Source organism: Anticarsia gemmatalis, chromosome 17, assembly GCF_050436995.1.
Source record: "Anticarsia gemmatalis isolate Benzon Research Colony breed Stoneville strain chromosome 17, ilAntGemm2 primary, whole genome shotgun sequence".
NCBI classification, from domain to species: Eukaryota; Metazoa; Arthropoda; class Insecta; order Lepidoptera; family Erebidae; genus Anticarsia; species Anticarsia gemmatalis.
The window spans coordinates 10,061,334-10,088,578 of record NC_134761.1 but is presented as its reverse complement, the minus strand read 5'-3'; the positions used below and the strand labels follow the sequence as shown (position 1 = coordinate 10,088,578).

The following is a 27,245-nucleotide window of genomic DNA, read 5'->3' as shown; positions in this document are numbered from 1 at the left end:
TCTCACTGGTCGTGTCGGTTATCCGTCCCACCAAACTATGAGAGTGATGGAATAGAGAGTGTACCTGTGTATTGTGCACACACTTGGACACTATGAACAAAGTCCGGCACAGATGGCCAGTTTCAATGAAACTGACCGCCGTAGCCGTATATCGGTTAGGAGGACATTATTATACATATGAGTTAGTACTGTAATATAACAATAATGTTAAAATAACTTACAAATGTAAAATAAAAATATACGTTAAATAATAATTACAAATTGTTTTTTTTTTAAATATATATTCCCACTGATTTATCAAAAACAAAGGATTTTAATTAAATAGGGGGCACTTTATGAACACGTTGGTATCAGTTTCATGTTTGTTGGTAGGTGGGGACGGAGCCCATACATTTTTGCCCATAGTCCTTTGAAATGATTACACGTCGCTATTACTTCCCTGCGGTGTCATAATTGTTTAAATGTTTAAATTGATATTTATACCCAAAAAATTGCTTCAAAGTCAACCGTCCTCGAATGCCTTAATAGTCGATATTATTTTTTTAAAACTTTGGATTTAAAGTGGGATTTCTTTTCTAATGAGTTGTTTGAAGTGTTTATCTCTTTAGGTGTATATTAATCTATAAAGATACAATATTGTTAATTGAAAAAACGTTTTTAAACACAGTTTTTCCATTCACCCCTTTGGTCGTGTCGATCCACCCCTATCGCTGGGTGAATAGAAATTGACCATTTTTTAAATAAAATATCGTAAAATTATGCATATTTTTGGACAAATGTAGTAGAATTAGTTACAGCTGTAGTAAGGACTTTAAGAGTATTATGTCTGTTTTCAGATAAATTCGATGATGCAGTATTAATAGCTCACAATATACACAAAAAGTTTTTCCGTTGCATTAAGAAAAAAACTCACGATTCCAATGTTAAAGGAATCAGTATTATGGCTAGAAAAGGTAATTTTAACCCTTTACCATCAAATACTATTAGCCTAGCCTTTCTTCCAAATATGTTGGAGTCGGCTTCCAGTCTCACCGGATGCAGCTGGACACCAGTATTTTACATGGAGAGACTGCCTCTAGGGCCTCCACAATCCAGTTACCTGGGTTATAACACGATACCTTTCGCTAAGACTGGTAGTCAGACTTTCATGCTTCTGACTACTTTTAACAACTGTCAAAGATCTTTGAAAATGACATCCGTACCATCAAGTACGGTACTGTAGGTTTAATGCCTACATAGAATAATTCTTTGACTGACTCTGTGGCGCGGTTGTTAGTGTATGCGACTTCCGCGCAAGAAGTCTCGGGTTTAAATCCCGGTTCGGATAATGTGCTTTTGGTCTTTTATATAAGAATTTAGACTCTTTTAATTTAATTTAGAGATAACGCAAATATAATAGTTGGTAATCTTTTTTATTTCAGGTGAATGCACAGGTATTCTAGGTCCTCCATTCTCTGGCAAGTCTACATTACTACGTATACTGGCGGGATGCACTGTCCTCACGAAGGGCGAGATCTGGGTGGATGGCTACTCTATTAAAAAGCACAGGTCCCAGGTTTGATGCACATTTGAACATATTATTTTGTACTCTTAGCTGCGTCAATTAGATCGGCATTTCGGGCTTCGGCCATAGAAATTTGTACAGATCCTTAGGTCCCATATCTACAATCCAATTTCGACGCAGTGTGCGTTGGTAACGTGATAGCCGACGTTGTATCTAAATTTAATATCATTCCTTTTTACTGCATAAGCCACGTGTAACAGAAGTATTGAATTCAAAAAATTCGGAACGGAATTTAAATTACAACTAATTCCATGGCGCAGTGATTAGGGTCGCCCTACCACTACCTGTGCATCGAGAGGACATCGAAAGTTCAATTCTACACGGACATATATGTGCGATCCACAAATAGTTGTTTTGGGTTTTATTGTACTTTGTGTCCGTTATTTGTATGTTTGTAACAGTCACCGCGACACGAGAGCTACTGTCAGGTGCGATTGTCAGACTAAGGTGCGGCAGTTATCTGCATAATAATGTACAAACATCTAAAATCATCTATTGCAGTACATCCACAAAGTAGCTTTAGCCATGAAGATCGGAGGTGTCGACATGTTTCTGACGGGTCGTGAGAACTTGCGACTGATCCATGAACTCCAGGGTTACTCTCGAGCCATATCTGAGACTCTGACCACCAGGTCTTTGAACATTTTAGGTGAGTTCTTTAACTTTAGTCATAGTTCTTCAGCTGTCACATGGTTGGTTAGGATTTTTCTGGACTTTTTTTTATGAACTAATAGAAATAATGAAATAGTTTTAACTTTAAAACGTTCACGTTACATGTTTTTTTATATTAAATACGAGAATTAACGCAAATTGCATTAATTCCCGTATTCTATTATAGTTTCTTATTAGTTAACAACCGCCGCACGATTGACCTCTGAGGTTAAGTTTTAAATGTCAAATTCACGATACTTGACAGTACCGACTATACAGAATTGCGCTTCAGTAGCTCTCTACTACTATCGAGTACCGACAAACGACTTGTCATCGAGAAATTTTGTATGAAAATCTGATCAGCGCCTCTGACGGGTGTCGTAGGAACTATTTTGTCAAACTCCCGTTACTCGACAATACCGACTATACAAAATTGCGCTACAGTTTTTCATACATATTTGAGCAGTTCTTGAGTCCAATAGCCTTTAATCAGTATTTTTTCCTAGGACTAAACGCATACGGCAACATCCAAGTGAAAAACTACAGCTACGGCTGTCTACGTCGCCTCTCTTTATGCGTGGTGACCGCAATTTGTCCCGAAGTAGCGTTCATAGACGAACCCATGCTGGATGTGGACCAGTTGGCCAGACCCTTAGTCCTGAGGTGTTTGGAGAGACTCCTCGCAGAACCAAGTGCTGTACTCGTGTCTGATGCCAGGTGAACCATATTTAATGCTATAAATGTGATGGGAGAATGTATGTTCGTTTATTATGACAATGCTGAACTAGTTTGGTGAAATATTGCATCGTATTAACTGCAGATCTGGATTCTAACAGGTTTTTTTTTTATAAAAATCGGTCCATACGTTGTAATAGGGGATAAGATATTACGGTAACTTATGTCGAATGTTTGTAACAATTTGCAATTTTCAATCAATTTGTTATGACCTTACATTTTATGAAAAATCTTGAGGAATATAAATAATTCCAAATATGATTATATTGTCTCTTGGATAATTGTTTAACTCAAATTAAATATTTTTTCGTTTTCGTGTATCGATACGTGCTGTTACAAAACACTATTTAATACTAAATTTGCAGCTTAGATTTTCGTGAAATGGAGTCCCTATTCGATCGCATAGCTATCGTATTCGACGGACAGCTAGTGGCCTTAGGACCAGCGACCGAGGTCCTTCAAACTATCCTCAGTGGGTACATGGCACGGATCAAGCTTAAAGTGGTCAGCGCTTACGGCTTTTTGGAGCTGGAGGACTGTGAGTTGAAGACCTTTGATGGTTAAATAAGGTTGATTCTATTGAGAAGTTTTAATGCTAATATTCCATTGCTAGGCAAGGGTCTCTTCCCGCAATGAGATCAGGTTGGGGACTTTGCATACCTTCAAAAGCTGTTCTAAAGAAGTCTCGAGCATGCAAGTTTATATCACGATGTTTTCCTTCACCGATAGAACAAGTGATCATTATCTATACTAATATTATAAAGCTGAAGAGTTTGTTTGTTTGTTTGGTTTGCTAATCTGTGGAACTACTGGTTGAAAAAATATTTCAGTGTTAGATAGCCCATTTATCGAGGAAGGCTATAGGCTATATATCATCACGCTACGACCAATAGAAGCAGAGTACCAGTAATTTTTTTTGCAAAAACGGGGAAAATTATGACCCATTCTCTCTTATGTGACGCAAGCGAAGTTGCGCGGGTCAGCTAGTTTGCAATAATAGCATACCTTCTAAAAGTCATTGGTGTGTTGGTTCGGATTCGAATGTGCAACCACTTGCGTGCGAGACTGCTATGTGTATCAAATAAAGTTATGTTAGAAGGTACATTCCAATTTGTTTTTTCAACAGCTCGTTCAATAAAAGAAGCAGTGGCTACTCGTAGTCAGTTGAGTGTAGAATACGCTTCAGAAATAGACACGTTGAAAAATGACTTTGCGGAGGTGTTCCCTACTAGTATGCTTACTGAAGAACATTTGGTAAGTTATCAGAAATGGAGTATTCACCGTATGGCTTCACCATGATGTCTTCATTCACCTTACTGATGATTTATTTGACGCAATAAATATGCATAGGCCTCTTCCTCATTCTGGGAGACCGCTGCCAACGAATTTATTTTATTAAATAGTTTTGAAAAGCTGTCTTTTTAATTGGTTTTACTTGCTATTGCAATTTGGGCTTTTGGAATTGGTGGCTTATGTACGACAATCACGTGTGATGGTGTCGGTAAAAATAAAATAAAATAAATTTAAGTCATTAATACCCCACTGCTGAGCAAGGGTCTCCTCCCGTAGTGAGGGAGGGGTTAGGCCTTGAGTCCACCACGCTGGACAATTGCGGGTTGGGGACTTTGCATACCTTCAAGAACTGTTCTAAAGAACTTTCGTGGCATGCAAGGTTGTATTGCGATGTTTTCCTTCATCGTTGGAACAGGTGATAATTATTTCTAATACACGCATAAATTCGAAAAGTTATTGGTGTGTCGCCTTGGGTTCGAACCTGCGACAACTTGCATAATTAGACGTGGGTTTAGCTGGTAGTAGATTTATACGAGCCCCTAATAATATAATCGGGCGTTGCTTGTACAGTACTGTTTGAAAAGTAGGAGTTAATTAGTTGTCCAAAACTTATATAATTGTTGTATTTTGCATTTCCAGTGTGTACTATACTTTTACATAAAAGACGAAGACAACACGATGCTTTACAGTGATATGTTCAAGAAACTACAGTTCCTTTCAGAAAAGCACAGCCATGTGATAGAAGATTACACACTAAGCGTCTCGAATATTGAGGACCTGTTCTGGAGAATACAACACGTTATTGACCACTTATAATAATATTATTGACAAGTTATAATTTTGGATTACTTTTGTATCGTAAAAATGTATTATTAGTATATCTTAGGTATAAAATCCTCGTGTTACAATGTTCGTTCCCGTACTACTCCAAAACGGCTTGACTGATTCTCATAAAATTTTGTCAGCATATTGAGTAGGTCTGAGGCCAATATCCATTTTTAATATCCTCGAGTGATGGGTTGTCAAACCCAAACATTTTTTGTTAACTTATATGGCAAAACAACGTTTGCCGAGTCAGCCAGATTTTCGTTGATTAAGTTTTTTATTTCATTGTTTTATTTTTCGTTGATTGATAAATCGAAATACTAATCAGGTTATTTGTATAGATATTTGTTAATTATATATTTTCAAAGAGTTTTTTGTGTTTTATTTATTCATTAAGGTTGTCTTTCCATCTCATCTTATATTATTATGCTGATTACTGATTAATGTAATTGCTTAGAATAAAAAAGTATTTGCTAGAAATTTAAAGTGTTAGAGAGAGAATATTTAATTATGAGAATTTTGTATAATTCATAGGTAGTATGTTGTATCATAGGTGGGATAAGAAAACTAGTAGGCCCAAGTGTATCGTGACCAAATAGATTGAGACATCTATAACTCAGTAAATATGGCGAAAAAGAAAGTTGAAATATTCGTCCACATTCAAAACGAAAAAGAATTCGAGACTATTATTAAGAATAAAGCTAAGGAACTTATTTGTAAGTAAAAAACAACTTTACTTACTTTTTACCGTCAAATAAGTGCAACTGAATGTTAACATCTGGTAACCAGTGATAGACTATTTAATAGGTAGTTATGTTAATGGCTAGTTTCAACTAATATTAGTGTCCGATAACCTATCTGCGGGAAAAATAACAGCAAATCTATGAGTACAAATTATAATTATTATTATGATAACGATAAAAAGACACCTCCCGCACTAAGAATTGCTGTTGTTTCGCGGGGACTTTACAAACATACAAAATTACAAACAACGGACATGAGGTAGAACCACTCGCTAAACAGTTATTAGAGGATAGCACCAATATTTGTTCCATGCGGGAATCGAATCCACAGCCTCTCGACGAAATGGTAGTGGATATGCTACCCGATACTCATTGAAAAGAAATGCAACGTTGGTCATCTGTAGACAGTGTTTTAAGTCAACCATGAAACTGATAGAAAAGCAAATGAAAAATTATCTCAGTAAGTGCCTAAGACTTAATCAACATTATACTTCTTAGTTAAATGATGAGTCATATCTTTGTATTTGGTTTATAGGTGCAGAAGTGTTCAGCAATGCATTTGGATATTGTACGGCACTGGACAGACTGTTCAATATTATCAAGTTGGATTGGAGTAATGGCAAGATTATATTGCTTAAGGTGACTTTCCTCATGATACTAAATATCCTTTGTAATTAAGAACTACGCTAACGAACTTAACTGCCTAGATGAGGTCAGCGGTAGTAAGTCAGTGGTCTCGAGTTCGACTCCCTAAAATAGTATTGCAGTTCTAGTACTTGACTTCTTGATTAGTCGAGTCGGTTTCTTGCTTTTTTCTATGGGTATACAGAAAAATAGAGTATCTCTGTATACTACACGTATTGTAAACAAGTTGGTTTGTTCAAAAGAATTCAGTCCCGGTGGTCTAATATCGTCCGGTAGATACCCGACATACTACATATATTATGTTCAGTATCTGGCTGTTCATCAAAAATGTCCTGTTGCAGGTCCCGGCTGATGAAGTAACCGTTTTGGAAAGATTCCGCGATCAAAGCGAGCCTGTCTACTTATTTATATCGGTAGGTTGAACTTTTTCATGTATTTCTTTGATTGAAAAAATAAAAAAGCGATAGGCGATAGTCCTAGCTCATACTCAACTCGTACACTCAAACACAGGTATTCAAATTAGGTTACCGGCGCCGTAATTTTTGCACAAATCTACTAAATAATTGTACACTTGTACTATTTATTTAATTAGCGGATTTAAAAGGGAGGAGTTTAGTCTTTAATATTAAATGTGAAGTCGCACACAAACTTCCGAAATTATTTGCGACTTCTGCAAATAATGCATATGCATTACCTAAATATGTTTTTCCGTTATTTTTGTGGTTCAGAATATGAAAGTAACCAAAGTCTTTCGCGGCGTGGACATGGTAAGGTTCGGCGAAGTGACCAAGAAAGAGCTGCAGTACCATAGTGAGGAGTCAGCCGGTGTGGATGTAGGGAGACGAGTGTATGAGCTCGATGAACCGACACCTGATGAACTGGTTAGTAGGGTGATTGACCTGAAAGTAAAATATATCCTCTTATTCATAATCAAACTATAAACCTATTTTAGTTAAAAAGCTACTGTAATATGTTTTCTCTTTTTCGTTTCGCTAAGGAGTGAAAGAAACAGAACACTTTATAAGCCTTTCATAACTTCATATTATTATATTTTTATGAATAAGAGGGATAATGTTTTAAATATAGTATTTGAATACGTTGTCTGGGATGTAACTGGTTTTCCACCTGTGCGCATTTATTTTTAATTGATAAGCGATTACTGTAATATTTTTTTGCTATTCCCTTTTCTTTCATACTTTTTTTTGTTAATGTTAGTTTCGAAACATAGGGATATCAATAGCTTACTCGAAACTTATTTGAAATTACCGGCAAAAGCTAGCCACTCTTAATTTTCTTTCTAAATTCTTCCCGTTGCAATATAATTCTTATCACACACATCATATTAAAAATATACCCAGTACCGTCACCAGTGACGTATAAAACCCCCAAATTCAGTTTTCCCTTTATAATTTATGTCTACAACACATATAGGTCATAGCAAAATAACAGACGGCTGTCAGTTTTTGTAAAAACCGTACAAAATTTATGTGCAAAGATAGACGTGATGAATGACTTTTTGTTTTTTTGCGTTCTGTATGCTGCAGCCCTCTGGTCTGCTTATTGGTGTATTTTGAAATCCTACTAAAATTATAAATGCGAAAGTTTGTGAGGACAAATGTATGTTTGTTACTCTTTCACGAAACCTGCTGTTGCATTGTTGCTGTTAAAAACAGATTTTAATCTAGCTTGATAAAACATAGGATAATTTTTATCCCGGGAAACCTTATCGCGTCGCGAGTCATGGATTGTAACTGGTTATATTACACTGGGATGGAAGAGTTTACTTTTAGTTCCATTTTCGATGACAATATTATGCCTGTTACAACTAAACGTGTAGGCAGAGAAAAAAATACGCAAATACTCCGAAGGCCAAGACAGTCAGTTATTTAGATCAAACGCCTAATAAGACAACAATGTATTAAATTGCTTGCATTAGTTTGTTTATACATGTAATATAAGGATTGTATTCCGATACCTGACCTTAGCCACATTGATGGAATGCGTTGTTTATTCCTAACATATTTATGCGTAGTATTCTTGGAAGTATGTGGGTCAAGTAGGCCATCGAATTTAGCGGTCTATCTGATTATTTTATTTTATAATATTGGTAATTTCTAAGGATGATGTTTTTAAGTAATTGTGATTATATCAGCCTTGGTAGGCTTGAATGTATTGGCAAAGGTAATAATAGCACTCTACATGCCGAATATATAAAAAATACAATATGAACGCAACTGGCCGTGGTAAAAAGTATCCTTCGCGTTAATCTATACTAATCTATACTTAATATTATAAAGCTTAACGTGTTTGTTTGTTTGTTTGATTGTTTGTTTGTTTGAACGCGCTAATCTCAGGAACTACTGGTCCGATTTGAAAAATTCTTTCTGTGTTAGATAGTTATCGAGCCCATTTATCGAGGAAGGTTATAGGCTATATAACATCGCGCTACGACCAATAGGAGCAGAGTACCAGTAAAAAATGTTACAAAAACGGGGAACATTTTGATTCACTCTTATGTGACGCAAGCGAAGTTGCGCGGGTCAGCTAGTCCAGGTTATAAACGGTCTGTGCTTCAATTGCACCATAATTCTTTCAGCAGTATTTACGTGAAAGAATAACAGACAAACATAGTCACAAACTTTCGTACAATTATACAAAATTTTGCCCGCGATTTCGTCCGCAGGGAAATATTTCCCTAGTTAAAAATTTGTACCTATTTCATCAAAATCCACCGAAGTTTAGCAGCTTAGCATTAAAGATACAGCCTATCCATTGTCACAAACTTCTGTTTTTATAATATTAGTAAAACAGTCTTAAACATATCAACTTCAATTCCTCTACCAGGCGTGGATGTCAGCCAGAGAAACAGAAAAAGAGGAAGAACTACAATCATGGGCATCCCGCCGGGAAGCCCGTCAGGCAGTCAGAAAGCGCCACCGAGCAGAACTGATGGTTCCTCATCTAAAAGACCTGAACTTCGTGGTCTACTGGCCACATTGTCTCCACGCTCACCCCGAGTTGTATGAACGGTGGGACGCTAACAGTTGAGTAGGGTTTTACTGTGGAGTGAAAGAGATGACTGTATTGAGGTGTATTGCGCTTTTAAAGAAGGAAACATTACATGTATGTTTTTATCCCCAAGTAGGTAAGACAGTTATTTTATGGCAATTGCAAGGTATTGAAGTAGGCTAGGCGACATCAAGCATATAGATATTGCGAAGACTGTATTAGGCCAAAAAAAAAAAATTACTGTACATTTTTCTTGCGCTACAAAAACCTTGTAAAGCTTAATTATAGATCATCATAAATTATGTGTAAGTGTTGCTATCATTCGGTCACTCGTTTAGGAGCTACGATAGCACCCACAAACTCTTTAAGCGTGAGTGATTAAAAGAGGCGAATACTTGATATTTTTTACAAAGACGATCATATTCTCACAGACATAGTGATGGTCGGCCGCGAGATGATCGACATCACGGAAGAGAACGTAGCTGATATATTCTACCTGGGAGACGCTCCACTCAATGAGGCTTCGCTGCAGAAATTGTACTCAGGACCCGCCTTAGCACTGTGCTTGCGGTTACTTGATGATAAGTGTTTTACAAGTAAGAAACCATTTTACCCATACTTCATAAGCGTGGTGGACTAAAGCCCGGTTCCTACTGTGAGCGGAGCGGAGCCATTAATGATTCCGTTAAACTCGCAATCGCAAACTGCATGCTTATCCGACTACTAGCGGACCCGACAGACGTTGTCCTGTCTAATAAATTAAAAATTAATAAAAAAAAAAAACATTGTCCGGCAGACAAAATTGTGAATCTAAACCATTCTAAGATCCCCTTGAACACACACAAAAAATTTCATCAAAATCGGTCCAGTCGTTTAAGAGATGTTCAGTGACATACACACTTACAGAAGAATTATGTACTTATATAAAGATTTGTTGGTGCAACACAAGTATGCAGTTTGGCCTTAAAGGTCCTAGCCCTTTTCTCATTCCGGGAAGAGACCGTTGCCCAGGCGTGATACAGTATCGGATTTTTTTTTTCGACGCGTTTACCTTCGAAGTGCGTAAGAAGCCGCCGTGTCACCGCCACAGCATCGGGACGTTTGGTGTCTGATTTAGGAATCAGATACGAAAAAAATGTTGCGGTGGTTTTAGCCGGGATGAACTGTGTGCCCGTTTTTTGTACGTTTGCAAAATTCACCGCGACACAAGAGCAATTTTTAGTGCTGTAAATGTTATTTCAACGACGCGACGACGTTCAGGCTTAGGGTACTTTCTGGTGAAATAGATCACAAATGATGTAAAGCCACATTTTCATGATGGTTTCTTATGTTTTCGCGAATATAAATCAATTGAATATAATGGACAATGATCGATATTGTACTTTTCCTAACAGCGTTAGTACGTCAAATATTATACGAGGATATTCCACCACCGCCGGACGATGCGAAGGCTTTAGCGGAATACCGCAGGGTCACCGCGTTTGACTACTACAAGATCTACAGTCCCACGAGACATGAGATCATGAGACAACGAGCTGAAGACAAGATTAGACGAAGGGTGAAAAACAATCCTAATCTATTCTAATGACTATTAATACAAAAATCAGTATGTCTGTAACTGACTTGATAAATATGGTTCAAGTACATATATTTTTACCAAATTTTATCAAACATGGTACTAGATGCTTTTTAAATGTAACTTTTTAATTATTTCACCCAAATCACTTGCGAGTTGTACGAGTCGGCTAATAACCTCATAAGAATTTCGCTAGTATATTATGTTTCGAATATACTGCTGTAAAGATTAAATGAAAATTGCCAGAGGGATACAAAAGCTACTTAATCTTAACTCTATTTTAGACCTAGCTCTGGGTAAAACGGGTAAAACTATGTATTATGACTAAATATTTCAGCGTTAGATAGTCCATTTATCGAGGAAGGCTATAGGTTATATATCATCACGCTACGACCAATAGGAGCAGAGTAGCAATAAAAAATGTTTTAAAAACGGGGAAAATATTGACCCATTCTCTCTTATGTGACGCAAGCGAAGTTGCGCGGGTCAGCTAGTCTTGTATAAAAGTTATTAAGTATTGTTTTTTTACGTTTAGGAGGAAGCTAAAGAGAAACGTGCCCGGCGTCTATCAGAGATGCAGCGTTTAGCTCGACAAGCTATAGAAGAAGCGGTGGAAGCGAAAAAGGCTGCCAGGGAACAAAAAAAACTGGAGCTATTGAAATCTGGTGTAAGAATATTTTGGTGTTTTTCTAAAAATTGCATGATATTTGTATGATATACAGCGGCATTCGGTGAGATTGGAAGTCGACTCCAACATAGTTGGAAGCTGATGGTAAAGCAAAAATTGGTTGTTTTTCTGTCAATGTCATCTGTGATGCAATGATGCTTTCTATATCGTTACGACTGTGGATTGGTTTCCCTTCGTTCAATTCCTATCTATACTATTATTATGAAGCTAAGGAGTTTCTTTGTTTGGACGCGCTAATCTCAGGAACTACTGGTCCGATTTGAAAATTACTTTCAGTATTAGACAGCCCATTTATCGAGGAAGGCTATAGGCCATACATACCATCACGCTACAACCAATAGGAGTAGAGTACCAGTAAAAAATGTTACAGAAACGGAGAAAATTATGACCCATACTCTTTTATGTGACGCAAGCGAAGTCAGTACATAATAAAATATTTGTTACATCCTGTTGTTATTTGAAGCCTAGTCGTTTGAGTACATTTCATACGTTTTTTTAACCCGTTACTGACCCACTGTTGGCAAGTGTCTCCTCCCGAACAAAGGAAGGGTTTAAAGTTATTTATCTACAAAAGGTTCCTATGAATATTACTTTTTTGCAGAAAGTAGACGAGTTAGAGAAATTGAAACAAGAACCGGAAGACAATGAAGTTTCCATCGTGATTCCAGAAGTAAGTTAAAATGTATTAGACGCTAATTATAATTGCTATCATAGTTCAAATACAGCCTTGTATGCAAGGCGGAGATGCATACTGCCGCCCTCTAACTATAATGCCGTTATCTACAAAAACAATTTTGTAGATAACAGCGTTTTGTTTCGAGATATTCGCGAAAAGGCGCGAGAAAATAAATATGCAATGCTGTTTCGTAACTATCTGGAAACTGCGATTTGAAATATCTTTAGCAGCATTTGGAAACAGTGCCGTCCGTCCATCCGTGTGGGAATCGAGCCCACGACTTCCCGGCGCAATGGTTTTCGGCGTGGCGACCTAAACCACTGCGCCACGGAGGCAGTCAATATATTATAAGTATTTTTTTAAATGAACGCCTGGGCTTGCCGAATATTCGAATGCTCGGAATATAAATATTCTAAAAATGCTTTATTACATGATCCAGGAGTTGAGTGATGAAGAAGTGGAGGAGTCTTCGGAGGAGGAGGACCCTGATGAGTACTTTCCACCACCAGGGCTTGTCATCCCAGGGTTCTATTCACCTCCCAATGATATCGCCAAGAGCAACGGATTGGCTGTTCTGTTTCCCAAGGTAAATCTACTGGATTTTCTTTACTTACTAATTGCTGTTTTACTGCTAGCCAAGGTACTTATCTCTAGAATGAGGTCTGTAAAGTTGTCCACCGCGTTAGCTGTGGGTACACTCTCTACTCCTTCACGCTCATAGATTTTCTCTCCCGGTGGGACGGATAACCGACACGTCCGGTGAGAGACCAGGCGCAGGACCGACGGCACTTACGTGCTCAACTTCCTGACTCCGGGCAATCTCTGACAAAATTCTTAACAGAAAATCTCAGGGAAGACTTTTTAGCCCGGCCCAGAATTCAAACTCTGACCCGTGGTGAACTCCAGGCCTAGTCCTTCCTACACTTCGGGACTTCTGCCTCGCAGTAGGACAGTTAAATGTTCTTAACTTTTTGTGCAGTTGGTGCACGATAAAGTGACGCCGGCGTCGGAGTTCCTTCCTCCTCATGTGTTGGTCATGTTAGACATAGCTAAACGGCACAAAGCTATAGATGCCATGGCACCACATAAGCGTGCTATTATAAATGTAAGTATATTTGAGCACAACATTATTTGTGTTACGGAATATGTATCTGAGAGATTTCTTTAACAGTTGCAGGATAGGTGAAGAGATACAATATCTATACTAATGTTATAAAGCTGAAGAGTTTGTTTGTTTGTTTGAACGCGCTAATGTAAGGAACTACTGGTCCGATTTGAAAAATTATTTCAGCTCAGCGTAGTTTGGAATTAAATGACCGCGTGTGAGTTGTCCAGTAATCACTATTTATTGAATTAAGATTATTATTGACTAGCTGACCCGCGCAACTTCGCTTGCGTCACATAAGAGAGAATGGTTCATATTTTTTCCCGTTTTTGTAACATTTTTTACTGGTACTCTGCTCCTATTGGTCGTAGCGTGATGATATATAGCATATACCCTTCCTGGTTAAATGGGCTATCTAACGCTGAAAGAATTTTTCAATTCAGACCAGTAGTTCCTGAGATTAGTGCGTTCAAACAAACAAACAATCAAACAAACTCTTCATCTTTATAATATTAGTATAGATTTCATAGGCACATAACTATAGGACATTCTTAGGATTTGAACCTTGACTAATGAACGTGGGAGACAAATATTTACACTACTCAACAATGTACAACATTGTTTACAGATGGGAATATTTAAGGCATCCTCTCCATACACTAGCGTTCATATTGCATACAGTGTGAAGCAATTTGATACTTTAGATATGGATTCCTTGAATCTGTGAGTAAGCACTTAATACTCTTGATACTTTTGTAAACAATCTAAACAATTAAAATACAATGTAGAGTAAAAATGAGCTCGTGGCTAAATAACAGTAGCCGCGCGTATCGATCTCTCAGCATAAGTTACTCTTGCCGAGGTTTGTCAATGGATGGGTGACCATATTATAGTTACTGAGTTGCTGTTTATAAGAACTCAGGAGCGAATCTCGGGTCGCACAAAAATCTATTGGTTTTCTTATCTTTTTATTTAATTTTTCTTAATAGTAGCATGGATTTTGGTAACCATGCCTCATATTGCTAAGACTAAAATTATTTCATGGCGAAACGATAGTATAGGTACATACACCTCTGCTTACACCTTCAAGTATAACAGACGTAATATTATATGATTATATTTATATTCATATAATTTACCGCACTTGGAATTTTTTCTACCTCATTTTTCATTTTTCACTTCAGTGATGAAATAAAGATAGTTTTCATGCTATCTGTGGTAAGCGATATACCGCTACTACAGTTAACGGAATTGAACCCGTATCATGTGAGTCGGGATTCTGTTATCGGCGAAGAAGAATGCGCTGCGATGTTCCCAGTCGATTATGGCGATGATTATGATCAGTTCGAAGACTTTTAAATGCAGGTATTTATCCATACTATTAGGTCGGGGAAAAAGTATTTTCCCATAATAATAACTATGAACTTGTAATAAAATCTTTTCTCTACACATAAAAGCTCGATATTTGGGTACCTCACGAGCTCACTGAAAGAGACCTAATGAACCGTGTACTCATTTGTGATTCTTGAAGCCAAAGAGATTTTATTACAAGTTCATGAATACTATAATGCGAAAAGACTTTTTCCCCGACCTAATAATACACTTTTTTTAAACACTTTACTGTCGCACTGCAAGGGTCTCAAACTACAGGCAGTGGGGCAGTGATGGGTTAAACAGATTTTGATGAAATTTAATATTCAGATTGTTTATATTATAGCCTGCATTTCTATTAATGAGTCTTTACACCAGGAAATCATTTTACGTAGACGGAGTCGTTGGCAGATTCAAGCTTAAAAAAAAAACTAAATTTACGTTGCCTACTGCCTCCGTGGCGCAGTGGTAAGGTCGCCATGCCGATACCTTTGCATCGAGAGGTCGTGGGTTCGATTCCCAAACGCAACAATGATTGTGCGAACCACATATAATTGTTTCGGGTCTTGTTGTACTTTGTGACCGTTGTATTTATTTTTGTAAAAGTCCCCGCGACACAAGAGCAATCTTAGTGCGGGAGTAGTCTTTAATTAACAATCATTATTCTTATAAATATTTAATTGCCCAGTTTCTCGCATCTTTGTGAAAAGATTTCCCGGGGTATAAAGTTCTATATGTCAATCCAGGTTATAAGCTTTTAGTGTACCCAATTTAAAAGAAATCCGTCTAGTAGCAAACATACATACAAACATATATACAAACGCATTAATAATATTTTAGTAGCATAGAATTTTGCCCTCACTGAGGCATTAGCTGTTAGGCATCAATCTCAACCCATATTTATATTCTATGAAATAACAGTTTCTTATTACACGAACTCATCAAAAATACTTAGCGTCGTGTCGTTCGTCATTTGGACTTTGATATCGTTAATACTACGACGCAATTCATGGATGCAGGTGAGTTAGAAACTATTTAATTATAAATTTTGTGCCTAATCTAAGTATAGCCTTTCTTCCAACCTATTAGGTCAGGAAAAGGTCTTTTCGCATTCTAGTATGTATGAACTTGTCATAAAATCTTTTCTCTACACAAGAAAGCTCGATACTTGGGTAAATCACGAGCTCACTGAAAGAAACCTGATGAACCGTGTACTCATTTGTGATTCTCGAAGCCAAAGAGGTTTTATTACAAGTTTATACATACTATGAAGCGAAAAGACTTTTTCCCCGACGGCTTCCAGTCTCACCATGCAGCATTGAATCCGAATACCAGCATTTTATTTTGAGGGACTGCCTATTTGAACTCCACAACCCAGTTACCTAGGTTATAACACAAGTATCCTATTAATATTACAATGGCATAGGTTTCTGAGAATGTACATATGTTCATATGTTTGTTACTCATTAACACAAAACGTTCTTTGTTTATTCGCATGTTATACGGATTTAGATGAAATCTAGACTACTTACTTAGAATCTGGATTGAAATAGAATACATGTAGGTACCCCAGGAAATCTTTTGACGAAAATTATATTGCCGACTTATAGACATAATAAAATCTCGTTTGTCGGTGTTTGTGGTTGCATTTCTTCAAAACGGCTTCAGCGGTTTTAAATAGTTTTTTGGTACATTTGGGTAGGTACTAGAATGGTTAGTTGAGGTTATAATATTCGGTAAGGTGATCATTGAAGTGTCCTTATTCTATCGCTGAACTCATAATTTGTAGACTATTATGGTGTTGAGGTGGATTATCTATAATGTGTTGCTAAGGGCAAACCTCGAGATCAGCTGAACCAATCTTGTTCTACACATACTAACACGCTTGGAATTTTTTTTTCAGAATTTTGTAAACCGGAGATCCATCATGTTTAAAGGTAAACACAACATTATCTTTATTGTATAGTGTGTAGTAGCAATTTTGCAAAAGTCGCGGATCAACACTGTACCAATGTTTTATCCAATGTTTTATCAAAGATAGTATAATCTGTCATTAACTGATTTCAGTAAAAATTTCTGTCCATAGATGGATTATAGAAAGCGAAATAAAGAAAAACATATTTGTTTGCATAATAAATGGTCCATAATGGTAAATATAAACAATTACTGTTCACTGGATCTCCTTTCCAAATGAGAATGGGCCTTGAGTAGTCTAGCCCACCACAGTTCTTAAATTGTCTCTTAAATAAAACAAAAAAAATGTTTACAGTTAACCAACTGCTGCTGATGCTGGCTGGCATTTCAGTAGCATCATGCTACTGCCCACTCGAAGACATCCGTTCAACCGGCAAGTGTGAGTTCTTCATCACTTGCATCAACACCATTCGTGACGTCAGCCTGCCTCCGACATGTCTCGAAGCCACTAACTACCCCGTCAGCGTCCACGTCACACTGAACGAAGCCATCGACAGGTTTGACAACGATGTCGACATCAACTTCCTTTCAACCATCACTTTCCTCAAAATCTCAGCGAACTGGAAAGAAAGCAGCTTAGCCTTACTCCAGTACACCAGCAGACTACGTTTTCTAGACCTCGCCCAAACCTGCCTCGAAAGACTTTCAGGGTCACCTTTCTACCATCTAAGCCGTCTTATGGAACTCAATCTATCTCATAACAAGCTCACGGAAATCAAAGATTTGTTTGTCTTCGAGAACCAACCAAACAGACTCAAGAAATTGTCCCTCGCGTACAACGCCATTGGAGATGTCCCTGGCTATGCATTTGAAGAACTATCCTCATTGACCGAACTCGATCTTTCTTACAATATCATTTCCGATCTAACCGAGGAGCCGTTTTACAATCTAACAAAACTTGCCATATTGAAGTTAAATAATAACAGAATAAAAGACCTTAATGGTGCCCTGAACAGCCTCCGTAACTTGAAACATTTGTATCTCAGAGGCAATGAGATACAAAATATTGATGATAGTTCCCTCAAAATTATTGAACATTTAGAAACATTTGACGTGTCTCTCAATCAGTTGGAAAAAATCAAACCCATAATGTTCTCAAGGCACTGGAACCACTTCGGTAATCATTCAGTTTGCAAAATAATACTTTCTGAGAATCAAATCTCCAATATTCCAAATGCCACGTCCATTGAAATTTCCTCCAGATATGTTCGAAATTTAGACAAACATTCTGTAGACATATTCACAGAACTAGATCTTTCCGCAAATTCTATAGAAAAAATTGAATACAACGCCTTTCAATCTTTGATACGAGTGATAAGCCTCAACTTGGCTCAGAATAGGATAGTCGAGTTTATTGTGAACCCGGACGACCTCGCTTGCGTTAAATTTTTGAATTTAAGCAGTAACTATATCTCGCACTTGTACTTTAAGAGCTTCTACCGCATGAACAACTTGCACAACCTTGATTTATCTTATAACAGACTAGATTTTATACCCGACATGACGTTTAATAACAATTACAACTTGAAACTCGTTAATATGACATACAACGAGATAGAGAAACTAGATGGTCTTCATATTACTATGTTTCACCCTGAGGGGGGCGTGCTGGACCTATCAAACAATGGCCTGTATGAGTTAAAAGTTCCTTACGGGGAAGGTATGCGTTTGGTCACCTTAATTTTGCGTTCAAATAATATTTCAGACTGTTCACTTGTTAACTTGCAGCATCAGACAGAATTGCAATATTTAGATGTTAGTAAGAATCTTATTACATGGTTAGATAAATCGTCCGTATATCTTCCATCGAGTCTCGTTCGTTTGGATCTGACGTGCAATAACCTGCATAGGATTGGTCCTTCGTCATTTGGTTCGTTAGAAAACTTGCAATATCTTTACTTAGGGCACAATCATTTGACTGAAATAGATTACGGTACATTTGAAGGTCTGTCTTCACTTAGAAATCTAGATTTGTCGTACAATAGAATAACGTACTTGGATTCGAAATTTTTCATGGACTTGAAGTCGCTTCAAACGTTGTCAGTGAGGTCTAATGCTATGCAGTTTTTGGACTACAAAAGCTGGTATTATCACAAAAATGATTTGCAAGTGTATGTGGATAATAATAATTTAACATGTGAGTGGTTAAGAAATGCGTTGGCAGACTTTCATAATGGGTATTCGCGGATGGAGCCTGTAGTACTGATAAGTTCGGGAAGGGTTAATTCTGTTGAAGGTATACCTTGTATGGTAGACGATAGTGCTGCTTTAACTGACAGGTCTTACAATACTATGACGGATGAAAGGTTATTAGTTGTGACAAAGAAGATTCTGGAAGCTTTAGAACAGCAGACTAATTTCTTGATGTACTTTAGGCACGTTCTTGTGGATAAGCCTAAACATGTTAAGTCATCGCAATCCAGTGCTTAGTTGATTTATTTTTTTGTTTTAATGTCATTACTGATTAGAATAGTTTTTTGTATGTAATTTTTGTGTTGTGTTATTTTTAACATTTTTAAATTTGTGTTGTAAATCAAACGGTCTATTTTAGTTTAACAAAATTCGTTTGTCAATAGACTGATCTAACGTTAATTTCCAGGTAATGCACCTGGTATACCTGTGTTTATTTATAGTCAAAGTATATGCTTTATAATAAAAAAGCATATTTTAATTGTAGTTATAATGTAAAGAAATTAATTATACTTTACTATTAAAATTATATCTTGTTCTATTGTATCAGTTTTTAAAAACACTTATTAAATGTTAAAATGTATATTCTGAGTTTTATTTTCTCACCTTTTCCTCTGTGGTGCGGTAGATAATCCGACTGCTGAACATGTGGTCTAGGGTTCAATACCCGGGGCGAGTACGTAACTCAAAGGCTTTTTAAATATTATTATTATTATTCATCTATATTAATATAAGTTTAAGCTTCTTATTCTGGATTATGTTGTTCCTATCTCAATCATAAAGATCACCAGTATTCATTCATGTATCTAAGGACAAAGAAGCGACAAAATTGATAAATATTAACACAAAACTTCCATTTTAATACAGATAATATTAATTATTTTACAGATAACATATAATGTTTCTTTATATCGTTTAATATCATGTTAGTTAGTTGGATTGACCTCATCACATTATTAGGCCTATATTTTTAATAATGTCCTAACCAATATCCGGCTACGGCGGTTTGTTTCATTGAAACTGGCCAACGGTGCAGGACTTTGTTTATAGTGGCCAAGTGTGTGCACAATGCATAGGTACACTCTATATTCCTTCATTCTTATAGCCCGAAGACATGGATAAACGACACGACCCAGTGAGAGATCAGGTGCAGGACCGAAGGCTTTACGTGCTCTCCGAGGCACGGAAGTCTATGAACTCAACTTCCTGGCTTCGGTCAATAGCTGAGAAATTCTTAACAGAAAATCTCTGAAAATACTTTTTGGCCCGACCCAGGAGTTGAACCCGAAATTTCCTCCTCTTTCTTTACGCCTAGCCAAGTGTCCTGCATTGCCATTAAATGATTTAGTTAAATAAAATGTTGCAAAGTTCATACATGCAAACATAAATGATTAATTACTAACTAATATTATTTAATAAGCGATTGTTTGTCTGTACATGTGAGAATAGCGATAAACGCAGTTACGTCCTGTCAGCTTTACTGATAAAATTGTCAAGTGTGATCGCTTTTAAATACAATGGTTCCGTTCCGAAGTAAATCTTCACTTTGTGAAATTCGTTTGTCTTATAGATCATCAGACAAATCCATACTAATATCATAAATGCGAAAGTAACTGTGTCTGTTACTCAATCACGCTTAAACTACTGAACTAATTTGTATGAAATTTGGTATGGAGATATTTTGATACCCGAGAAAGGACATAGGCTACTTTTTACCCCGGGAAAATTCAGGTGGCGGACGAAGTCGCGGGTAAAAGCTAGTTTCATATATGTATATCTTTTAATATTCGTGTTTTACTGGTTATGATCGCCTTAAAATAAATTTGACATATTTTATGTATTTTTTTATTAATAATATATTGTAAGTTTGTAATTGTCGGACAAAGTTTGGGTTCGATGGGATCAAAAATCCCGCGGAAATGGAATCAACGGGATAAAATTGTACTATACCCGGACGAAGTCGAGCCGGTCTGCTAGTATATAATATTCTTCTTTCACTAAGGATCTCTATCACAATTGCGTAGTTCGCACATTCAACTCAAAGTGTAACATGAGCACGGACATATAGTTCAAAATAATTGCTCTTCCGACCAAGTTATAAAACTGTAAGTATCTTTTTCATTATTACTTATTTCAGTTAATCTTTAGTGTAGTACTATATATTATACTAGTAAATTTTGGTCATAAAATGCATTTTCAGGCGGTTTTGTACAATAAACAGAAATATTTGGTGTAACAATTTTGAAGTTTTTGACACATTCACCATATCTACGTTATCTGTCAAAAATAATAACATTTCATTATGTTATTATTTTTATAACAAAGTATATCTTTGATAATATTGGTATGTTAGTGTCAATTTTGTTTAAAATCAACATTAATTGTTTTACAAGTAAATAATAACTAGTTTGAAAGTTTGTAGTGTAATTATAGTCCTAGTAGCCTTGGTATTTGTCTGAATTGTAATTAAGAATTCATTAAATAAGAAGAATAATTATTTTCCTTAATTCAGACGAATTTTGCGTGTCAAGGCTCTCTATTAACTTGTTGTATTACAATAGCTATACAAAATGTTTATATCATCTTAGACATGTTATATTTTGATATAACTTTAAAGCTTTTTCTTTGAGAAATTTTGATTTATTTACTAGTTTTTATAAGAGATTGCCTAACAGTGTGCAGTAACTGGTGTTTGAATATTTTTTGGTCTATTTTTTATTATGTCTATTTTATAGTAGGTGGATAGATTTTATAAATATATTTTTCTCTCTAACGAGGGACGGGTTAGGACTTTGTTTTAAGCAAATTTAAGGCATACAACGTTTCATCACGATTGGATTTTCTATAAAAGGGATAAAAAATATGACATCATTTAAATGTGTTTTTTGGCAGGCGAGCGGAAAGCGGAAGAACAGAATGGATTTTCGCATATATTGTAAGTATGCACAGCCGTATTCTTACCATGCTCTTGTAAAAATAGATAAAGGGAACTTCACGCAGTATTTAGTTGTAAAGTACCTATTGATAAAGAATTAGTTGCACTTTTTATGTGTTTTTGGACAACTCACACCATCATCCGTCATCCGATTGCAAACTAAGCAGTATTTACGATAGTCACCAGATAATTACCAAAATAGTAGTTCGAAATACACTCTTTTAAATATAACTACACTCAGATTTATACTCATCACACAAATATGACGATGTGACATAATGATTACACCAAATTACAAAATAAAAGTTAATTAATAATTAGAACTAGCTTTGTGGCGCGGTCGATAGTGTATCCAACGACCACGAGGCCCCGGGTTCGATTACCATGTCGGACAAACTGCTATTAATATTTATCTAATTCATATTAGACTATTCTCAATAGTGGCACAGAGTTTGGTAACGTCTACATCAATAGGCTCGTCCCCTATTACATGAGACTAAAATTGTTTATCGCAAAATGCGTATGTATTACATACACTTCTACCAATACTTTCGGGTACTACAGGCGTGATATTTCATTTATATTTTTGTTCACAGATATCGTCCTCATATCACTAAGCCTTGTGGAATCATGCTTGGTGTCATTCAACCGATACTCGTGCTACTTCGACGTGATTTGTACCGATCAGTTGGACCCCAATCTCAACTGGGACAGATTTAGAAGAGATTACCAAGGTGAAGCCTGCGACAGATCTATACACTACAATGGATACCTACTTTACCCCGTGAACCTTGTCTACAGACAAACAGACATAGACACAAGTGTGCCTATACCAAAAACTTACCAATGGGGAAGTCAGATCATGGATATAGTCTACATTTTTGACTTAAGCCGTCAAGGATACGATGAAATGCCAGTCATAAAATCAATGGACCATCTAGCTATTATTAACATGACTGGCAATCAGCTGACAACAGCAATACTGTCGAACATGAACGAACTAAATTCGTTAACTGAGATAGATCTGTCCCATAATACTATAAGCAGCATCCAAGGTAACACGTACCCACACCCGTTCAGCAACATGAGAACTATAAACTTATCTCATAACTACATAGTAAAAATTCCCGACGCAGTCTTTGATGAAATCGATAATTTACAGAATCTTGACTTGTCTTACAATTACATTGATTTACTAAGTGCGTTCACATTTGAAGGTATACGAAAACTGTCTAAACTAAACTTATCAAACAATAGGTTAACCGGTGTTAATTCTTCCTTATTTAGGTTCAGTGACCTTACCAAGCTTGACCTTAGTTTCAACAGAATAAAAGATTTGAAAGTCAACGATTTTGATCGATTAGGGAAACTAGAACAGTTGGATTTAAATTCTAATCTTATTAAGTCGATTGATGCCGATGTTTTCAAATCTGTGGTCTCTCTTAATATAATAGATTTAAGTAATAACCAACTAGAAACCATGAACAAAAACACTTTTGCAAATTTTCAGTCATTGGTAAGCGTAGATCTGTCGAAAAATCAAATTAAGTCTATGCCTGTAAGCGTGTTTAAAAATTCTTCAATATACACTTTCTTTATTAATCAAAATAGACTCGAAGGGTCACTGGAAAAAGGCATGTTTTATGGAATTAATGTAACCAGGTTAGACCTCAGTGATCAATTTCTGACTGAAATTGGAGACTACGCTTTTTACTATCTCATAAGGCTTGACACGTTGCTGCTCAATTCTAATCGGATTCGGTCCCTATCTAACTTATGCTTTAGCACTCTTACAAATCTCCAACAATTAGATTTGTCTAACAACAAAATAACAGACATAGACTTCGACAAAAAGGATCTGAGCGGACTTCAAACGTTGCTCTTAAAAAATAATCACTTGACGCAAATAAAAGAAGAACAGTTGCAACATTTGACTGGTCTTGAATATTTAGATATATCTGAAAATCAAATATCTCGGTTAGAACCAAGTTCGTTTAAATCTTTAAGCAATTTGATCAATTTGGAAATTTATAGCAACAGTTTATTGGGAACGTTAGAAACTGGTACATTTGACGGCTTGACTTTATTACCCGGTCTCGACATTTCTCGTAATAAGTTAACTGCAGTGCAAAACGCTTCGTTTAACGGTATGAGTGAATTAAAACAACTTAACATGTCAGCTTGTGAACTAAGCGAAATACAATACAACGTGTTTGTACACACAGGGTATATAGAAACGCTAGATTTGTCATACAACAAACTGGAAGACTTTAACGTTAACACAACCGAATTAGTCAACTTGTCCGTTTTGATGTTGAATAACAATCTTATAAAAGTAATTTCATCTTCTTCATTTAAAGGATTGTCTCGGTTGAATACGATTACTTTATCACAAAACAGTATAGAGGATGTGAATGGTAAATCATTTGATAGTTTGTTAGACTTACGCCACTTCGATCTATCTTACAATGAAAAATTGAACTTCTCTGTTTCAATGTTGAAGAAGGTTAAGAATTTACACACTATTATTTTATCTGGCATTAAAACATCGATTAACTTGACAGATATAGGGAAGGACATTCCCATAACAAATATTGTGTTATCAAACTCCAGCATTAATAACATTAATAATTTAGGTCTCCGCGATATGACTCGTTTAGATACTTTAAAATTAAGTTATAACAATATTTCTAAGTTACAAATTGGCGATTTTACTGGCATAAGCACGCTTACTTATCTGGATTTAAGTTTTAACAAAATATCTTACATTCAGCCAGGTGTATTTAAAGATAATATTCATTTAAATTCACTTAATATGTCACATAATTCATTAACAACAATTGGTTACGGAATATTCCGCGGATTATTGTATTTAAATGTTTTAGATCTGTCATACAACAATTTACGAGACTTGCAAAGTGAAAGATTTTACGAGGTAAACAGTTTAACAGAATTAATTGTAGATAACAATAAAATCGATACGATTACTGCTGAAGATTTTGTTGGTTCACGATTAACAATATTAAGTATCGGTGATAATCCTCTATCTTGTCAGCTATTAGTTCAACTACGTAAGAAAGGAGTACGTTTTGAATTAACAGCAATAAGAAAAGATGAACACAATCACGAAAATATTAATGGTGTAACGTGTAACAAAGTTCAAACAAATGAACAAGCACCACCGTACCTTCCTGATAAAGTAGTGGACAATAACGATGTATTAAACGGGCTTCGTAATATATTAAACAATTTAACGAAAAATACTGAACAAGACAACAAAGAAATTAAGGCTCTTGATAAAATAACAGATGTTTTAGAAAAATCCAACGCTGTGTTAAATGAAAAGTTATCTTTCCTAAGTGATTTGACATCTAGAAATATTGATTTGAATAATAGAACTAATATGTTGTTGTACAAAATTATGAAATCGTTAGACCAGAATCATCCTTCAGGGCCGGCTGATACATCTATTGTACGCTTAGTAGGAATCCCAACAACAACGACTACGACAACAACGATAACGCCTTTAGTAGACCACAATTCCGAAGTAAATCAAACTGTAGACGTCATTCCGTACATTCAACAAGTTAAAAAAGAATTAGAAAACACTATAGCAATAGAAAAGCAAAACATAATTCATGATATTGAAAGCAAATTTTCTTTGAATAAATATGAAAGTGAATCTTTACCTTCGGGCGTAGCTCATGAGAAATTAGTATCAAATGTTGAAGGGTCTAAATCATTGTTTACAGAAACATGTGTTGCATTAATTCTGTTTATTTTAGTAGGTCTAGTATTGTACAAGTTTTATAAGTCTAGAATGTTTATAAGAAATAGATTTTCGTATAGCACTCGTGAGCTGCCCGGGTCTATGGAGAATTCTGCTCTTTGAAATCTCGAAGCATATCTGTATTTTGATGCAAAAATTAATGAATTAAAGGAGATCATCCATTTTGGGCCTTTTTTCAAAGTGCCGGCCAACAAAAAAAAGTGGCATGTATCGATAGAGCTAGCCATTTGAAGCAATAGTTAGTATGGCACGAAACCGGTAGGATCGCTTTGAACCGAGTTATACAGGTTTGAAGATTCATAATATTCAAACATTAATTCTTTTCTGAAAGTGCTGTGAAACATAAAATAATGATTGATTTTGCTAGAATTAACTATCTAAAGCAAATGACCACTCTGAAGTTGATTTAAGGTCGTAAGCACACGTATCAACTCGGAAACGGGTCGTCACCGTATCAACTCGAGATCATCAGTATTATTTGTATGTAATTCCCTACTGTAACTCACTTATCGGAATCGTTATGTGATCGCCCCGGCTCACGACTATGGGAGTGGTTCGTATGCACATTATGCATACACCAGCACCCAGGGTGGAGTGCGGGGCTATGTGCAAATTCCGATAGAATTGTGGGCATACCTTCTAAACCGCAACATGTGTCCTCATAACAAGGGCCCTCATCACAAATGGTGCCCAAAGCACAAAATATTGTTCCACATGCCGATGAGTCGGACATAACTACCCAACGGCAACACTCTAGATGACCTCTTACCTAGACGATGGTTTGTTAGTTGCACACAACCGAGGGTGCGGCCCCTTAGGTGCGAGTTTGATTCCCCATGCGCCTCAATGCGTCGCCACTGGACTGATCACTGGCGACTAGCGCAAGGTCAGCGCATCTTACCTTAGCGAACCCAAGGGGCGGCACCCTCGATTGTGTGCGGCACTTTGAAAAAAGGCCCAAAAATGTATGGAGCGTGGATGATCTCCTTTGAGTATTAAAATAGTTTTGTGAGTAAAATTGTTTGTGTTAATTGATGTGGGTTTTAGGTGCCGTTCAAGCATTGTGATGTAGAAATAAGTAAATGTTTATTTGTAATACATATGAGTAGCTAATAGTTTTGTTATGATATCTTATGAAGGAAAAAATAAATGTATTATTTTATACTGAAGTTTTTTTTGGACTGGGGGAGCAGGAACTACGAAGAAGGTTCTGAGTGCTTCTCTTTCTAGTATACTGTCAAAGTTATTAGAGGGATGCGAGGGTCTTGGTGTTTTGTGGGCGATGGGCTGACCCCCTGTCATTACTAACATATTTCGATCATGTTATTACAGGGGAATAGTAAAGGACGAATTATTTTATATCAACAAGGGGTAAGGTAATACATAAATCTTCACAATTCACGTTGTCATGTATGATATTATAATAATACTAGCGGACAGGCCCGGGCTCCAGCTTCGTCTAGAAAAAGTACAAT

At 36.4% G+C, this 27,245-nt stretch overlaps 3 protein-coding genes across 5 annotated transcripts in view; all 3 read left to right on the top strand.

Annotated features, from left to right (window-relative positions):
* Positions 1 to 5,438, top strand: part of LOC142979880 (phospholipid-transporting ATPase ABCA3-like) — a 31,107-nt gene extending 25,669 nt beyond the window's left edge. The window contains exons 26-32 of the mRNA XM_076125098.1: positions 837 to 953; positions 1,422 to 1,555; positions 2,066 to 2,213; positions 2,722 to 2,932; positions 3,316 to 3,488; positions 4,077 to 4,204; positions 4,883 to 5,438. Coding sequence (XP_075981213.1) covers positions 837 to 953; positions 1,422 to 1,555; positions 2,066 to 2,213; positions 2,722 to 2,932; positions 3,316 to 3,488; positions 4,077 to 4,204; positions 4,883 to 5,059 — 1,088 coding nt within the window. The 3' untranslated portion in view covers positions 5,060 to 5,438. The remainder of the gene's footprint in view (positions 1 to 836; positions 954 to 1,421; positions 1,556 to 2,065; positions 2,214 to 2,721; positions 2,933 to 3,315; positions 3,489 to 4,076; positions 4,205 to 4,882) is intronic.
* Positions 5,439 to 5,653: 215 nt separating this feature from the next.
* On the top strand, positions 5,654 to 19,628 carry LOC142980056 (uncharacterized). Of its 3 annotated transcripts, XM_076125337.1 has the most exons (15): positions 5,654 to 5,784; positions 6,347 to 6,450; positions 6,798 to 6,869; positions 7,185 to 7,337; positions 9,301 to 9,499; positions 9,897 to 10,061; positions 10,860 to 11,023; positions 11,577 to 11,708; positions 12,331 to 12,399; positions 12,845 to 12,991; positions 13,385 to 13,510; positions 14,139 to 14,233; positions 14,695 to 14,875; positions 16,785 to 16,818; positions 17,151 to 17,249. In XM_076125337.1, exons 1-13 carry the CDS (start codon positions 5,694 to 5,696, stop codon positions 14,867 to 14,869), a joined length of 1,692 nt encoding a protein of 563 aa, XP_075981452.1. In that variant the 5' UTR covers positions 5,654 to 5,693; the 3' UTR covers positions 14,870 to 14,875; positions 16,785 to 16,818; positions 17,151 to 17,249. The 3 variants fall into 3 exon arrangements, with proteins under 3 accessions (XP_075981452.1, XP_075981451.1, XP_075981450.1); XM_076125336.1 differs by lacking the exons at positions 5,654 to 5,784; positions 6,347 to 6,450; positions 6,798 to 6,869; ... (7 more) ...; positions 13,385 to 13,510; positions 14,139 to 14,233 and having other exon boundaries at positions 14,761 to 14,875; positions 17,151 to 19,628; XM_076125335.1 differs by lacking the exons at positions 5,654 to 5,784; positions 6,347 to 6,450; positions 6,798 to 6,869; ... (8 more) ...; positions 14,139 to 14,233; positions 14,695 to 14,875 and adding an exon at positions 15,844 to 15,900 and having other exon boundaries at positions 17,151 to 19,628.
* A 1,443-nt stretch (positions 19,629 to 21,071) lies between these two features.
* Positions 21,072 to 26,925, top strand: LOC142980086 (uncharacterized). The gene is made up of 3 exons (XM_076125385.1): positions 21,072 to 21,150; positions 21,938 to 21,980; positions 22,577 to 26,925. The coding sequence occupies exons 2-3, from the start codon at positions 21,962 to 21,964 to the stop codon at positions 25,870 to 25,872; spliced, it is 3,315 nt and encodes a 1,104-aa protein (XP_075981500.1). The 5' UTR covers positions 21,072 to 21,150; positions 21,938 to 21,961; the 3' UTR covers positions 25,873 to 26,925.
* Positions 26,926 to 27,245: the final 320 nt, after the last annotated feature.